Below are 16,594 nucleotides of genomic sequence, written 5' to 3'. Positions count from 1 at the left end.
TATGTTCTCTGAGATGCTTGTAAGCATTGATGTATATTGACAATTGACTTCCTCTGCAAGGTCTAACGGACCCTGTTATCAAGCTATGCTGCAACGATACGAGATAAGATAGTTTGACGGTGCACTGATCGCGGTAAAGGAGACACTTCTTTCATTTGGCGGTCAGCTGAAATGCCCAGTGTCTTGGACGGCGGAGTCAGAACGGCTGCAGTGTAGCCTTCATTCCCCGAAGAGCCCACCTCGCCGCGGGGATGTTCTCTTTGTACACCTGGAGGTGCAGGACGGGTCCGCGGGGCCCCGCGGAGGAGCCGTACACAGGGCACTGGTAGGAGTCCGCGGCTCTGGCGGCGTCGCCCAGGCCAGCTTTCTCGGATTTGGGCAGGAACCGCAGGTGAATGACCGGCAGCGCCACGGGGCCGTGCTTCGGAGGAGCATCCAGGATCTCCGCCTCCGTCTTGTGCCAGGACACGCCCCACACATGGAGTCCATACACGAACACCCCCTCCTGCGGAGGATCCCGGATCTGTTGAGGAGCTTCACGTCACTGAGCGAAGAGAGGCGACCGGCAGCAGCTGAGAGGCTCTGGGTCCTGCTACTGTTCTCCTCCACAGAGGATTCGGTTAACACGGCTTAAGGATTTGTTCGTTAATCATGAAGAAGTCCAAGCTGAGGGGACTGATAAAATACCAGTTCCAGCACATAGTGTGATCTGATTTTTGTTGAATCCTGCTGTGTGTTGAGGACCGAAGTGCTTTCCTGAAAATTACGTTAACCAGTACCGTGTCTTGGCAAATGTGTTCTATATTAAATATTTATCAAGTTGTCGTGTATTAGGCTTATGTTGCGCGTTACAAACTCAATCGAGCATGTTCAAAAATGCAGTTTAGGGAGGTTTACCACTGGCAGAAGTCAATATTCATTTCAAAGTGTGCTTGTTTCGAGGCAAAAAAAACACTTTGCAGATGACCTTATAGGAAGACCGACTTCTACAAGGTTCTCTTGTGCCTTATAGACAATATAATGCTAACTGAACTGCTACAGCTCTGGGCTGCTTCAGTCTTTGCCTCTCTGATGTCCTTAGTGGTGACTAGACAGCATGCCCTGTCTGTAGGCTGTATTGCATAACCGTGTAACACAGTGTCCACGCACACTTACATGGTCTTTGTCTCTTTGAGTGATGACGGTGTGGAGATCCATAGGCTCGATGAAGCCTGTTTGCTCTGCGTGTTGCTGGATGCTCTGTTGTCTGAACACTCCCAGCAGCCCCTTTGGATTCTTAAATGCCCCCAGCCAATATGTTGGCATTTTCTCTTGACCCTAGCATTGGAAAAATAAGTGTATATTTTTTTATTTAAAATGTGGTGACAAGAACTCAGGTCTAATGCTTACAGTTTATGATGATGAAAAATTTAAGATGTATTAGGATTAAATATTTTGGTTTCAGTTTCGCTTCCAGACAAGACAAGCAAAACGGATATTGCAAAGACTGGGTTTTTTCACATTTGAAATGTTATTTGAAGTAATTTTAAATCTAGTTTTAGGTTTTATCCAAAGTCCACTGAACAAATCGAAATAGCCATAAAACCTCAGATGTCTGATTCTCTCATTTGTATACACATATCACACAGATTTATTAATACAGTATTCTAAAAGAGTATTCTAATAAATACAGAAGTTGCAATTAACTCACAAGAAAGTAATTAGTTAAATGTTAGTGTATTATTGGTGACAGCCTTGTTTTTAAGGTGCCCCTGCTCTCCAAATACTCTTCCTATATTTTGCATTCCTGACCAGCAGCAAACCCTGAGCAGAGTGCCAACATGCTCCCACTTTCCCCAGCAGATGAAGCCGGATGAGGAGACAATGTTACGCGCACAGCACAGGCAATGGTTAATTATACCTTCCTCGCCAGCGATTGTATTTTTTTCAGTTGTCATCTATACTGTGCTCTGATGCAGATCATGAGATTGTGCATGGAAATACGTAGAGGTTTAATCTGCTGCGACTCTGTGAGAGCTGAAGAGACGTTGGAAGAGTTGGGTCTAACCAGGTTTCCTGCCTGAGACTTTGCTTTGCTGCCGTCTCTCTCGCCCACGACTCTAACTTACCAGCTGCAGAATCTTCTCAAAGTGGAGGACGCGTTGCTGGAGGTCTCTGACCCACGTCGCCGTTGCCCAGTGCTCGGGGGGGGTGTCTTGGCCCTCCAGGGAGCTCCAGTGTGTCGGGACCCTCTGGCGGAAAAGGTCTGCAGCAACGGAGAGCTCTGTCACCGACAGGGTGCCCCCCAGCCTGAGTGGACCTTCCGTGCTTTGTCTGATGGCCTGCGGTCAGAAAACCCAAAAGCTCACGGACTCTCCACCCAAATCTCTATTGCAGAAACCATAATCAACCTGCACCCTGTTCGACCACACGTCCATGTTTCGAACTCGCTTTGTCCGATTCAGGGTCATGGGGCAGTCGGTGTGCAGGTCGCAAGCAACGAGAGCAAGGCAGAGGACACCTTCGATGGGACAGTAGTCCGGTGCATGTCAGACACAGACATGCACACGCTCGCACCAGGGCCAGTTTTCCCAGAGGCCACTGACCCTACCAGTAGTGTCTTTGGACTGCGGGAGGCAACTGGAGCACCTGGCGAACACAGGGAGAACATACAAACTCCACGCACATAGCACTCCGGGCATTAAAACTAAGGCCCCAGCTGAAAAGTTAGCAGGGAAGAGGCCGTGAGGAAGCAGGGCTGACCATTCAAAGTTTTCGCTTGAATGATATTCATATTTAATATTCTATTGCCTTTATATGATTGTTACGATTGTTGTTGTTCTTATTACTTCTGGTATGGACAATTAGTTTTTCCCCCTGGTAATTTTGCTGGGGCATCATTAAAAAGAACTCACAAAGTGTTGATAAAAATCACCTTTTAAAAAGTCATGTTCTAGCTTAAAAGGAAAACTCTGTGAACTTCTGTACGAAAGCAGGTACAAACTAATCAGACAGTATGTACAGTACCGTTTATGAAGCCGTGTGAAACAATATCTGAATAGAAGCTCTAAGAACACAAAAGCTGACAGTACTTGCAAATTTCTCTTCACTTCAGAGAGGAGTTCCATTAGGTGGTTCAGCTCTTTCTTCAAAAACAAGTTGAAGGGCGTATTTCCACCAATCTTTTTCAGTCTCTCATTGATGAAATCCTGTTTAATATATTTTCAAAAGAAAAATCAGACTTAATGTCTTCATACAGTATTATTGGGGATCCAAAGGACTTGTATTTGACACGACCAGAATTATTACACCTCAGTTGCTACTTTTGCTGGCAGAAATGAAGAAGTTATTCATATTTTATATAAAGTAGAAAAAAATAACCACAGTGAGTAACTGCTAAGTTACACAAATAATCCAATTATAAGGACTTGCCCTAATGTGACTGTCCTTATGTGATTGCCTAAAAATAATGCCCTGAATTACCATCTGGATTCATAAGGACAAAAGAAACACATCGTTTCGACTGCGGAGCCTTCTTTGGGTGTGATAATAAAAATGTCTCCTCATTTTTAGAACTTTAAGATATAACCACCTATGACTTACAACTTGACCTTATCAATTTTGGTCTTGATAAAAAAAGTGCTCTGTGCACATTACCTTGCTCCACCCTTTCGGAATTTTAGCTTGGATGTTACAACAAATCTCCCACACTTCCTCTTCTTTCCTCGATTTCAATAGGAAGTCCCTGCAATGTCTTTGAACTGCGACTAGAGGGAGAGAATTTACAGTAGCAGATACCGAGTGGATCAGCACAGAATTCTGACGAGTTAATCCCAAATTACGATCGTCCTTAAAATTTACAAGAGCTGCTTTCAGACAATACCAAAAAAATACTTTGCCTGCAAGATAATTCTACTCACACGAGTGCTGCTGATGGTGAAATGATAAAGATTTGTACAGAGTTTTCAACCAATGGCAAGCATACTGCTCATCTCCAAAGTGAAGCTGGAAAACAACATGGAAAGTATACGTTACTTCTGAAGTATTAAAGCACTAGAAAAGGGCGCAGATGAGGCTCCAGTGCTTACCCCTGGAGCAGAGTGCAGGCTGGTCCCCTCCGGAACGTCCAGTGTGTGGCGAGGAACGGAGTCCAGGGCCTGCAGCAGGCCCTCCAGCGGGGCGTCGGGATCGAAGAAGGCAGCTGGGATCCTGTATTTCACTGTGGAGCGGCCCGCATACATTTGTTTACTACAGCTGCATGTAGCAGTCTGACCCTGCAATACCTTCTCTTACTTTACATATGGGAGAAAACTGGCTAAATTCAGTGAAACATTTGTTGCTGAGGTTTCCATCTGATATGGACATCTCATTTGGTGATTACCTTCATTTATGATCTCAATGTTTCTGAAAAAATATAGTCTACCCAGATTACTTTCTAAAATCCCTTTCCTTCTGGAGGTTGCTGTTTGTTTATATAGTACCTAAAACCACAGACGCTTTCAATTTCACAAGTAGGGCGCTCAAATGACACTCCCATTTTGATATCTAACGTATTTTGTACATTTGTTAAAATAAAACTATAATCATCCTTATTCAGGACTTCAAAAACACCAACAAAAAATGTCTCTGCTGATGTAGAGGAATAAATCTAAGCAACACATTTCCTGAATCGGTTGAGTTAAACTTACATTTTGTCATATCGTTGTCTTTCTTTGTTGCAGTTGAACTGATCCACAAATCAACCAATGATGCCAAGCTTCTTTTATCACAGTCATCAGTTATATTTTTGCCGTAAATAACCTAGGGAAATAAGCCAGTCCATTGAAAGCAGTCACCACAGCTGGTACTGTAACCTGAGCACAGTGACAGTCCACTACTGTGGATCCTGATTACTTAAAGCTAAGTACATTTTTTCCCAATGATTACTTTAATCAGATCAGTTCCTGAAATGCAACTATTTGTGTTTCAATAAGCAGAATGAGTAATGATGCCTTACATTTGTCAGGAGATACCGAATCCCAGTCCAAGAAACACTCCTTCCCTCTCCTACGTCAGAGGTGGAACCATCTCTGAATTCCTCTCTTAGTACCTGCAAGGCATCCTGAAGCAAACAAGAACACATAAATGAACCTGAATTAATACTTTAGAATCTACTTACAGGAAAGGAAAAAAAAATGTGTATAGCTGTAATAGGTTTTGGACGTGACCAAAAATACTACTTCAAAAACAGATTGCAAAATGTACAATTCTAGCCTAGGTGTTGCAGCTTGTGCAATTCCTTCTCTACCAAGATTTGCTCCTTCGTTTCCCGGCCCCTGGAGTGACACAGGAGAAGAACTCAAATGGAAAATATAAACCTCATGGTGTCCATCTAATAGTTTTGCAACTCTAAACCCCATGTGCCTTTTGGAACAGGCATTAGAAGATCTACCAACATGCTGCAAAATGTTTGTTTGTTTTTTTACCCAGTGTGCCCGAAGGTTATTTGGGATTCACAGTCATGCTCATGTTCACTGCCACTGCCCAAGAAAAAAACAACCCAGCAAAAACATGGCGGGGTCTACCCTGAATTCCTGGATGCCAAACATCATGGCGTGTCTGAAGTTCCAGCCTGTGGTGCCCCCTGCGGCGGCCCGGAGCCTCACGGCGCAGTGCAGGTAACACAGGTTGTGGATGAGGGCTGGCCATTCCGCACGGCTGCAACTGCGCAGTGTGTCTGGGCCAACCTGCTGCAGGCATCTCAGCATGGCGTCCTTCATGTTCTGCAATTCCAAAAGCAAGTCAGCCTCGCGGACACGAGAAGGAAGCACCACCTTCCTTTGGAAACGCTCTCCTGGAATCTTTTCACAGTGCGGTGAAATAAAGACTGTCAATATGTGGGAACCAGTGAGGATTTGTCGGGACTGTACGAATTTCAATTTCAGTCTCTGTTGATGTGTTATGGATATAACTACTGCAGGGCAATGGCACCAGGAACAGATTATTTCAGCATGTAAAAATAATCATGGACTACAACCACAGTGTCTGCATTACAATCAATAGAATGAGAAACTGTTGTTGAGGTAATTTAATGAAAACTAGGATTATTCGATTTCTGCCATTTAAGCGCTTTAAGTCTACTCAGTGTTGAATAATATACAATGTGTTATACAGTTGTTTCATTATTAGAATCGTAACTGACTCTTATGGAAAAAGTCAAAAGCAAAATTACATCAACCTAAATGGCATTAATTTGAATTACATTCTAGATATATACTGCAGCAGTACAATATTTAAAGCACTACAAAAAGTACCTTTGGTGTGTCCACTGCAATTCGCAGTGATACATGCATGAGCCTCACTGGAATGCTGGTGTTGGCCTGAGCAGAAATCCAAAGGCGGAACTGTCTGTTCGGATTCTTATTCAGATGGATCATGCTTTCTATTGATGTCATCAAGTGCATTGAATTATGGATATTCTCCAGCAAAACCCAGCTCCCCTGGTTGGAAAACAAGCAATTCCTAATTTTATGCAACTTCAATTCTTGGTGTCTGCAAAAAATATTGTAATATTTTCTGGGAGAATCTTAAAGTAATAACAATTGTCTGACAGTGGAGTGTCAGGGGCTATTCTTAAGGGGCTTTTATGTGGAAGAATTGAGGGCCACAATGTGTGGTCCACAGAACAAACCGAAGAAAACAAAATCTTTCTATGAAGTCCTACACTATAACAAAGATAGACCCAAACTAACTTCAAACTAATTGGCACAAATTCTTTTGAACTCTGAATAAGGTGATTTGTTCAATTTACTAGTTTCAAGTTTTCATAATTTCATTTCAAACTGCCTCTAAACCACACAACTGAAAACACCATCTGCTTGAGTGGTCAAAATGAGATTGTTCCAAGTGGTTAGAGATTGCTGATTAAGGGAAAGCCTACAAAACCTGTTGCAGTGTGGCTCTCAGGACCTGGGTTCACCATCCCTATGCTTTTGCATGTAATGTTATGACAAGAGTTTCATAATTCGTGGTGTAATACATTTGAAGGATTGATGTGAATTTTGAACAGACGTTAGGGTGGCACAGTGGCTAGCATTCCTGCCTCAGGATGCTGAGGCCCTGACTTTAATTTCCTCTGTGCTGTCTGTGTGGAGTTTGCATGTTCTCCCCATGGTCCTGTGGGTTTCCTTCGAGTGCAACAGTTTTCTCTCATACTCCAAAGACATACTGGTAGGTTAATGGGATCTGGGAAGACTGGGCCTTGTGTGTGTGTGCTTCCGTGTTCGTGTCTGTGTGCCCTGGGATGGACTGGCATCTCATCCAGGGTGTATCCCCCTGCCTTGCGCCTGTTGGTTGCTCCCCCGCAGCACTGGTTATTCAATGGATGGATGAATTGCTAACCCCATTATGTTTTCATGAATATTTAGTAATATTCTCATTTTGAGGTACGCTGACTTTGTGAAAATGTAATATGGATGTGGCGTGCTGTATAAAAAATAGTGTTACCAAGTCCCTTGTGAGACAATACCTTGGACTGGCCGTTTTCAATCACATCCTTGATTCTCCTCGCTTCGCTGGCACTATCTTCACTGACAAACACAACTTCGGTTTTACAGCTCCTTTGGCTGCACAGTTCCAGGACAAGCCTCCGAGGCTCCTCCGCCTCACGGCTGTACAGCAGTAAAACTGGGGTCTGGGCTGTCGTCTGCTGTACGCATCTTTGGAGATCAGATGGGATCTCAGTGATGTATCTACAATGAAACCAATGATCAATGCATATAAACTATTGAAAGCAAGTAACTTGCTTAGCTATTCAAAGTTCAGATCATTGAACATTTGCTGTTTTCTGAGTTATACAGGGATGTAATCATTTGCTCATGTGCTAATTTTCTTTCAATGGAGTCTAAGGACTGACTATCCACGCACTCACTTCTTCCCAAGAGTGCTGCCGATGAACAGGGAAGCTGCCTGTATGAGCCTGTCACTGCGGATTGCTCGGACGACCAGAAGGCGCTGCAGTGCCGTCAGGCTGCTCAACCCTTCAGGGCCCTTAACCTTGAACAACACAAAAACAACAGTGGTTTCAACAGTGGTAATTTGCTGAAAAGAAGATGTATGATAGATGAAAGGATTTCAAAAATGTTGAACTGTGTGCCAAACCGATGCCACATGATTTTACTTATATTCTCCGGGCACCTAAATTGCAAACCAGTTTAAACAGATGCATGGAAAAAAAAACAGAAAATAAAACAAAATAACTGGCAGTTCCAAGACAGAAACTGTGTCAAAATCATTTTTAATTTCAAAACCACAACTATACTGACCAAAAATGACACTACAACATTACAGTTAAATTACTTTCAAATAGTTGTAAAAAGTTTACTGCAGTATACTGTACTATCAAATATAACTTTCAAGTATATTTACAAAATACCACACAGCAACAAGTAGATATTCATATTAGTTTTTGGAGTAGTCAAACTTCGTTCAGAGGCAAAGAGCAGAGATTTACCTTTGCAGGGTTCTCTGGCTGGTCACTATCACATAAAGCCTTCCATGTCATTTCTTTACCATCCTTAAACATTCGGTCAAACAGATCATGGAACCAGCTATAATACGTACCCAGAATCTGAAACACAGTTAAGAAATATTCAGTGCTCTTCAGTGCTATGTAGAATCTAGTATAAGAATTTTTCACATTATTTCTCGTTAACAGTGGTGAAATTGGATGACTAATTTTATTGACTTAAATTAATTTATGAAAGAACACCTTCAATTCCAATCAAAAAACACAACTATTGAATGAATGGTGCTCAAAACAAACACATAATCCCCCAAAATATTTAGTAGCAGAAATTATAATGTGCTTTACACTGATCTGAATGATGAAAGATGTTTCACCAGAAAGAAAGTGTTGATTTTCATACCACCAGTTAAAATGCAATGATTAAAGTACAACAAAAAGTTTGCTCAGGATTTTGAACTCAATATACTGGGTATGAAACATTATAACAGGAGTCAAAACTTAGAACAGATTCACAAACTGACAAGTATGAGAATATGACATTCTGTATTAAAACCCCCAAACCTTGTTTTATAAGAACTATTATAACAAGTTGTCTTGTGTGTCACTGACACCAATGAGCTTTGTGAACGTAAACTGTTTGATATAGGAAATAATACAGTAGTGTCTCAACATTTGTGAGGGTTCAGTGTAGAGTTCACTGAACTCAGTACAGTAGTAATGTATTGGTTTAAATTTAAATAATTTTGATCAAATATAAGAAACAACCATAATCATAAACTTAAAGTAATCATCTAAAATAAACAACATGAATCCCTCCTCTGCATCCAGCGGATGCCTGCACTTTCTTTCATTGCCTATATGATTAACACCCACTGTAATGAAAAGGCAATAAAACTGTCAGGGAGCCTGTGGAGTCGTCTCCAGCCTGTCATTCCCCGCGCTGCAGACACAGAACCAGGAGTTTTCGTATCAATACAAAAACAAGACCAGGCTGAGATGTGGATGCTGTGTAGTGGGCACTTGGGCAGGAGCAGGGAGAGGCTCACTCACGAGCTAGATTTGTCTGAAGATCCTAGTCTATTGCACCTCTAATTTGAAAGTTGCAGTTAACCTTCAGCTCAGTTTCATCTCATTGTGCTCTTCTTCTATCCAAAAAAACAATACCCAGTTGACCAGAATGAATCTCGAATAAGCAAATTTGCAAATGTTAAATTCATAGATGAAGAGTCCCTACTGTAGTCAATTTAGAACTGCCTCTCTGTACCCAGATATTGTACATTCCAACATTGACGATTAATGGTCTCAGAAACACTTTAACAATAATTCTGGGCTTTTTGGAACTGAAGAAAACACCAAAATACCTGCACATTTTTAAACTGCTCCTCAGTCATCCACTCGAAAGGATTCTTGGCAGCCTGCCTTGTTTCTGAGGGTTTTGCTTTCGTGGCTTCCATCAGACAGGCACAGAGGTCGGGGGAGAGAACAAACTCTATCATACCTGGGCTGATGTGGCCGAGGCAGCTTTCAATCTGGAAATCAAAGCGGAAATGTATACAAAGCCCCTTTCTGTTGTACCATTGTCTCTTGGACAGGCGTGCAGATCAGGAGCAGTAAAATTAACCGTCTAAGGGAGAATGGCTATTCTTAATAGACTCAGAACTGAAACTTGCAAAGGGCGACGGAATTTTAAGATTTTTTTGTACAGTTACACAATTATGGCTGTGCTTTACTGTCGTTGGAATATCCTACATTTGTGTGTCTGTTATATGAGGTAGGCTCCCTGTCTGGTGCCCCTGAGTTGAAGAAGTGGTTCAGTAGCAGGGTGCCAGGTTTCTCACTACATTGTTAGACCCTGTGAATGCGCATATTTAGCTGTGTTTCGTATCGTGTGACTTCCAACACTGGAAAACTGTCTGTAAGCTTTTTTTCTCTGTGTTTTGTGTGTGACTCTTTGGCATTTATAAATGCCATCATATACTGTATATGAAAATATAGAATTTAACACCCTTTCTTCTCTAGCAGAAGAAAACTTGCATGATTACAAAACTTTACATGATTAGAAAATAAAGAAAATTACAACTTCAAATCAAACAGAATGCAAGGGAGAAACCCATTACACTGCACCGGGTTTCTTTTAAAGACTGTTTTTACTCCCTCCAAAGGAATTTGGTAATTAAAAATTAACTGAAACTTTATTTATACATGTAATGTAATATATTATATTACAAATGATAATTGAACAAGACCCTTAGAAACTATACACATAAATACTTACTTCAAAAGCTAAGAGCAAGGTATACACCATCTGATCTCTTTCCAACATGTATCTTCCAATGTAACAAAATATGTTATATGTCAAGCGGTCAACAAGAGTCTTGATTGAAAATCTGTATAAGATAAAAGCATAAACATACAAAGTTTTAAAACTGATCTGTAAATATATATTTAAAGACGATTCTATGCCAAAATATACAGGCAAAATGCCCAAAGCTTTGCATTTTAATTTTTCTTTTCATCATAGAGTTACCCTCTGCTTGTTCCTTTTGCAGCCTGAGCAGTGATGCACATCCCCTATCTAAAGTCCTAAAACATGTCTTCAATTTTAAGGCTATATTTGCATATAGCACCACAGAATGTTATAACATTGGGAAGCACAGTGGAAAGGAAACCATTGCTGGCTTGCAGCTCTGGGGCCCTGGGTTCAATTCTTGACCTGGAGTGTCTGGATTCTAGAGGACCTGGAGTGAGAGAGTGTGTGGAGTTTGCATGTTCTCCCCAAGTTTGGGAGGGTTTCCTTTCGGTGTACATTAAAACAGGATGCTTAAGTGAAAAGTGTTTTTTTCCACTCAGATACAGGATAAGTCACTATTTTTTGGAGCTTTTCTTTAGCCATTTGTAAGACTACGGAAGCTTGTTAGCCCCACGGAGAAAAAAAAATATTTATATGAGATAGTACTGTGTTTATAAGAGAACATTATTGTGTTTAGACAAGAAAATTATTGCATCTATATGAGAAAATAATTGCGTTTAAATGCAATACTGTAGTTAATTTGTGAACAACATTGCCAACTATATTAATAGTAGCATTGATTAACAACAATAGAATATCATCACACACCTCTTTTTGGAACAAAAAAATCTAAAGCACATGTTCTGTCTTTTTAATACATGAAGTACAACACTGTGTCAGTAAGCACTCCCAGGTTAAACACATTGTTTTCGCAATTTCTCTGACAAGTAGGAATGACATGGCTTTCCAAACGTATGTTCTTCTTGATGTGAAGCTGCAGAGACATGGGTTCATGGCTGCAGTGTACATGGGTTTTTGCAGACTCTTTAAACATTGAACAGATTACGATCTCATATAAATGCAATACTGTTCCTGTATAAACGCCATACTATCTCATATAAATGCAAAAAAAAAATTCTTCTCCATGGAGCTAATAAGCTTTCGCATAAGACAAGAAGAAACCTTTCAGACAATTGCCAAATGTCACGCAGGGACAAAGGGAAAAGAATGGTAATGTTGTAACAGAGAAAAGTCAATAGTGCATTACGAATCCACAAATCTGTCGAAGGATCCACAGCTATCCTTTCTAAAACAAATGTTTGTTGCTTAAAATGACAGAAAAACAGAAATATCTGTGGATGATAACAATCCATTCAATGGCACTTGGAAAGCAACATCAATATTTTTTCAACTGTAATATAATCCATAGAAAAATATACACATTTATGAATCAATTACACATTGAAGTAAATCATAAATGAAGACCATTGTAATACATTGTGAGAAGTGATTAAAAGCCTCACTTTTTGGCTCTCCATTGGGGCATCAGTGTGGCAAAAATACTGAGTTGTACCTTTCTGAGTGCACAGCTGAACTGTCGAAAACCTCCAGAAGCTGGCTAAAGCTAATGTGATAGGCAGGGTTCACTTGTCTCATCGTATTGGCAGTGTCAAACATCAGTGCAGCTCTGTCTGCGAGGTCTCTGAACCCTTCTCTGGCAGTGAGTGCTGTCTTTTCCAATAACGCAAGCTTTGATTTCCTGTAAGAGGAGAACGAAAACATCTCGAATTTCAGGATGTGAACATTTTTCACTCACTTTCAGGGCGCTGAAAATGAAATATCCGCTAAATCGCAGAAAAGAGATCCTAAAATCCAGAAGACATTAAACAAAAACTGACAACTGAAGTGATTTGGTGTACAATAATGCACAGAATGATGATGAAAGTAGTTAATCCATAAAACATACTGTATCTACTGTACATTAAGGAGTCTGTGAATGGAAACGGCTGAAATAAAACATTTGGGGGGAATGACAAGTTTCTCATGTGCACCAGGTTTTCCTTACATTTCTAAGGCTTCATCATAGTGCTGGTGTAGGTCACTCAACGTTCTGTTTAGAGCCAGGTGGTGGAGGAGAGAGGATTCCTGGGATAAGGTTTCTGCAATCTTCTCTTCCACAGTTTGAAGATCCTCCATGTTGTCCAAACATTCCTAGTGATGACAAAGGGAAATAATGAATCACACCAGTATGTTGTTTCTTCTTATAAAATGGTACACAAAAACACAGTAGGTGACATTTATACAGACAGATCAAGGGCACGGTGAACAAACAACATGAAACAGTTAGCTAGATTTCAAGCAAGATAATCAGCACATGTGCAGTATACACTGAAAGTGTTGGCAATGTTTATACGCAGAACAAGTGAAGTGAAGTTGATTAGCAACTGTTAAAATCTATTGTATATATAATTAATATCACTTAAATTTACAAGCTGTGTAACTGAAATACATATTCTGCTTTTCTGAATTTCAGCAGGTTAGAAACCTCACTGAAGATCTGGTGAGTAAACCTCAGAGGCAGGATAACCCACAGGTCTCCTTTTTTTAGCCTTTTTCAAGACAGGTGATTGTTTATTAATTCTGAAAATGCACGGACACGTCACTTTTATCGCAGCAGTTATTTACCAGGATTATCAATAAAATACTAACGGAGATACAGCACACATTTAGGCTTCAGCACAAAACCTTGAATGAGATAATATTCGGTATTGTTTCTAATAGATATTTGCTTTCCTAGAAGGTTTGCCTGCTAAATGTAATGATCAGGTTTAATTAATTGCTGACCTTTGATCATGAAAAAGTCTAATTACGATATCTATGTTGTTTTGTCTCTGTTACTCTCTAACAGTAAGGTGTAAGATATTAAGAATATTATCTTATTCTTATGGAACATGCTATTTCTGTGAATGGACTATTTCACATATTTTTTTGGTATCATTTTAAAGATTGAGATCCTTAATTACATGCATTGATAGCTGTCAACTTTTTCCTCTCTAATGCCTCTTTTCTTTTTGTACTCCATATATACAGTACTTTTTTGCTTGAACATGGCATATGCCATATAATCTGTTTTTAATACAACCCAAACTTCAAACAGATACTGCTCGTTTGGAGTAGCAGAGCTGAGAGATGTGTTTGTCTTTGCACATTATGTTGCATTAGAGAGGTGGGTCAAGTGTAGACAGATTTAACCTGAGCTCTTCCAAATTGGCTTTTGAATGGAAATGAGCTTAAGTGAATGTCATGCTGACCACACACTGATATATTGAGGTCAAATCAGAAAAAGAAAGAGGAAGGTACGATCCTATTGCAGACTTGATGGGGATGAACACATTCTGCAAAGACGTGTGAGTTCTACCTCATCAGAGGATCAAAGAAGCAATTGCAGGTTTTAGTAAGAGTAACTAGATTCTTAGGCAAATGAGCTACATTGCTTCATGCAAGCAGGATATCAGAACAGAACATGGAAGAACACCCTCTCATGTATCCTGTACATAGGTTAAAGAAACTTACACAGTTTTTTTTTATTATTAATCACTGATCAATTGCACCTCTGAAAGCACCACTTTGTAAACAACATGGATTCTCCTCTCATAGTTTGTTTGGAAGATCTCTGTAAGTGCTGTAAATTTCTATAGGATCAGTTGTACTGTAGCTGCTGGAGCTATTTTAAATAAAGTTGAAGCTGGTTTCAGGGGAAAGTACATACCTTCTGTAGTGTGGCGTACTCCTTACTGAGTCGGCTCTTCTCCAGCTGCACGAACCTGTCCAGCAGCTGTTCAGACAGCCCTTGACGGTCTTGGTAGAAGTGCAAAATTGTACAAAAGGCAGCGATCTCTGCAGGAACCTCCTCTGGTCTGCTGGTGGTGTGGAGCAGCAGTCTGAATCCTGGGTGGCACTCAACCTCATGGTCTGCAACCTGATAAGAAAAACATTAATTTTCTTTTTAGCATAATCATATTTTTGAATGAATATTCAAAAGGGGTAGAGTGATACAGCCATTTTGGTTTGACTCCTTCGTAGCTCAGTTTTAAAGTATTATTTCAAATGTTTTACCTTTTCATTGAATGTTATTTATGCTTTTCGCAGTCACTCAACATACTGTATACCGACTAAAAAACATTGATATACGGCATGAATGAGTGATCTGTAGCAATTCTTAGCAAGAATCAAACCCAATATAGAGCCAAATGAGATAGAAATTATAAGGTCCTTTTTGTCCTGTGAATGAAGGAACAACTGTCTGTTGCAAAGAAAATTAGATGGTTTGTCACTCTGTGATCTAACACGCAGGACTACCTGTGGGCACGAGCTATTAAACAATGGTTCTTAAAAATACAGATAGAGAGTTACCGTGATTTTAAAAGGGGTTCCCGATCTCACAAACTGCATTCTGGACCGTAGAACAGTGGCAAACCTCTGATCAAGTGCCAGGGCCTTAGGGTCACAGTATGTGAGCAGCAGGGGGAGCCCATCAGTCAGACAAGTGTCCAGCTGGGTCTGGAGCTCCTACAAGCAGTCACATCACAGCTGGAGTCAGGAATTTACATTTTATTTTGTCTACTGCAGTGCTGTTTGTGCATGTGGTCATTAAGTACAAAACTTTCATATGATTACAGAATAAGCACCAAAAGAAACTTTCTTAATTTATAACTGTAACAAATCCTGACAGCAAAGTTATTAGCAGGAAAATTCCAACATCATTTTTATGGCAGGTAAACAGATATGACTGACATTCGCTATGCATCTTGCTATTTATTAATATTGGGGATCTCCATTGAAAGTCGCATGATTATAGCATTGTGGTTACTACTGGAAGCAGAACACGGGTGTGCTATACATGCTTTGAACCAGATTGCAGATGCTGTCTTAAAACTGTTTTATAACACTGAATATAAAGGCTGTAAGGATAAGTACATTACTGGGAAAAATGAACGGCAAAAAAACGTCACTGCTAGATTTATGCAAAATGCTTGTCTGAGAACTGGTACTGACTTCTGAGATCCTCCTTTGTTATTTTTTTCAGTTTTCAGTGAACCTTAGCAGTTTCAATTATTTCATGTAGTATAGGTTTATGATTTAGACAGAAACTGAGGTTTTGTTCATTGGAATTTCATGAAAATTATGTTGTATAGCACAACCAAGCATTAGCTCAAAATACAACATGGAAGAACAAAATGTAAATTCAGAATTATAGAGTGAAACGTGCCACTTCATATCAATACAGTCAACTCCATAACACACTGGGTGGCTTAGGAAAAAGATTACAAGGTACCTACATGGTATTGGACCTCCATGCAATCTTGGAAGAACAGAGTTTTCACCCACTCAATGGACTGAGCCATGGGGTCACAGAGAAGCACCCATGTGCTCTTACACCCGTCGTATTTGAGAACACAAGAGACAAACTCCGTATTCTTGTTTAGGGCTGGTCCTTTTGTTTCAAGTCTCTTAATTTCGGTCTAAGTAAAGGAAAAACACATTTTAGGACATTTCACACTGACAGCAGAGTTATTTTCCTGTAGCCTGATCTTCTCAGATCTCAGAAACTAAGCAAGGCTGGGCTTAGATATTACCAGAATGAGAAACTTCCAAGCAAAACCGGGTTGCTGTTATAAGAGATGTTGGTGGACCAGTAGGTGGCACTCTTTCCTCTTGTCCAGAATTTCCTAATGCCTTCATTTGGTGACAGAGGACACTGTTCTTTAACAGATACTGTTACTGTCTTTCTCACACAGACCCTCAGTATTAAACAGGTT

The 16,594-nt window shown here is 40.3% G+C and overlaps 1 protein-coding gene across 1 annotated transcript in view; it reads right to left on the bottom strand.

The window, feature by feature from the left end:
• Positions 1 to 77: 77 nt before the first annotated feature.
• LOC102689650 (uncharacterized) overlaps positions 78 to 16,594 on the bottom strand; it is a 72,731-nt gene continuing 56,214 nt past the window's right edge. The window contains exons 84-104 of the mRNA XM_069185871.1: positions 16,115 to 16,297; positions 15,189 to 15,344; positions 14,545 to 14,754; positions 12,841 to 12,986; positions 12,349 to 12,534; positions 10,761 to 10,872; positions 9,847 to 10,014; positions 8,471 to 8,587; positions 7,889 to 8,013; positions 7,487 to 7,709; positions 6,273 to 6,458; positions 5,544 to 5,741; positions 4,976 to 5,080; positions 4,668 to 4,779; positions 4,068 to 4,198; positions 3,900 to 3,984; positions 3,637 to 3,746; positions 3,072 to 3,188; positions 2,109 to 2,321; positions 1,156 to 1,317; positions 78 to 523 (exon numbers count right to left, since the gene is read on the bottom strand). Of these exons, the coding sequence (XP_069041972.1) occupies positions 197 to 523; positions 1,156 to 1,317; positions 2,109 to 2,321; positions 3,072 to 3,188; positions 3,637 to 3,746; positions 3,900 to 3,984; positions 4,068 to 4,198; positions 4,668 to 4,779; positions 4,976 to 5,080; positions 5,544 to 5,741; positions 6,273 to 6,458; positions 7,487 to 7,709; positions 7,889 to 8,013; positions 8,471 to 8,587; positions 9,847 to 10,014; positions 10,761 to 10,872; positions 12,349 to 12,534; positions 12,841 to 12,986; positions 14,545 to 14,754; positions 15,189 to 15,344; positions 16,115 to 16,297 (3,372 nt within the window). The 3' untranslated portion in view covers positions 78 to 196. The remainder of the gene's footprint in view (positions 524 to 1,155; positions 1,318 to 2,108; positions 2,322 to 3,071; positions 3,189 to 3,636; positions 3,747 to 3,899; positions 3,985 to 4,067; positions 4,199 to 4,667; positions 4,780 to 4,975; positions 5,081 to 5,543; positions 5,742 to 6,272; positions 6,459 to 7,486; positions 7,710 to 7,888; positions 8,014 to 8,470; positions 8,588 to 9,846; positions 10,015 to 10,760; positions 10,873 to 12,348; positions 12,535 to 12,840; positions 12,987 to 14,544; positions 14,755 to 15,188; positions 15,345 to 16,114; positions 16,298 to 16,594) is intronic.

This window comes from Lepisosteus oculatus, chromosome 2 (genome assembly GCF_040954835.1).
Source record: "Lepisosteus oculatus isolate fLepOcu1 chromosome 2, fLepOcu1.hap2, whole genome shotgun sequence".
Taxonomy (NCBI): domain Eukaryota; kingdom Metazoa; phylum Chordata; class Actinopteri; order Semionotiformes; family Lepisosteidae; genus Lepisosteus; species Lepisosteus oculatus.
This window is presented reverse-complemented; position numbering and strand designations above follow the sequence as displayed.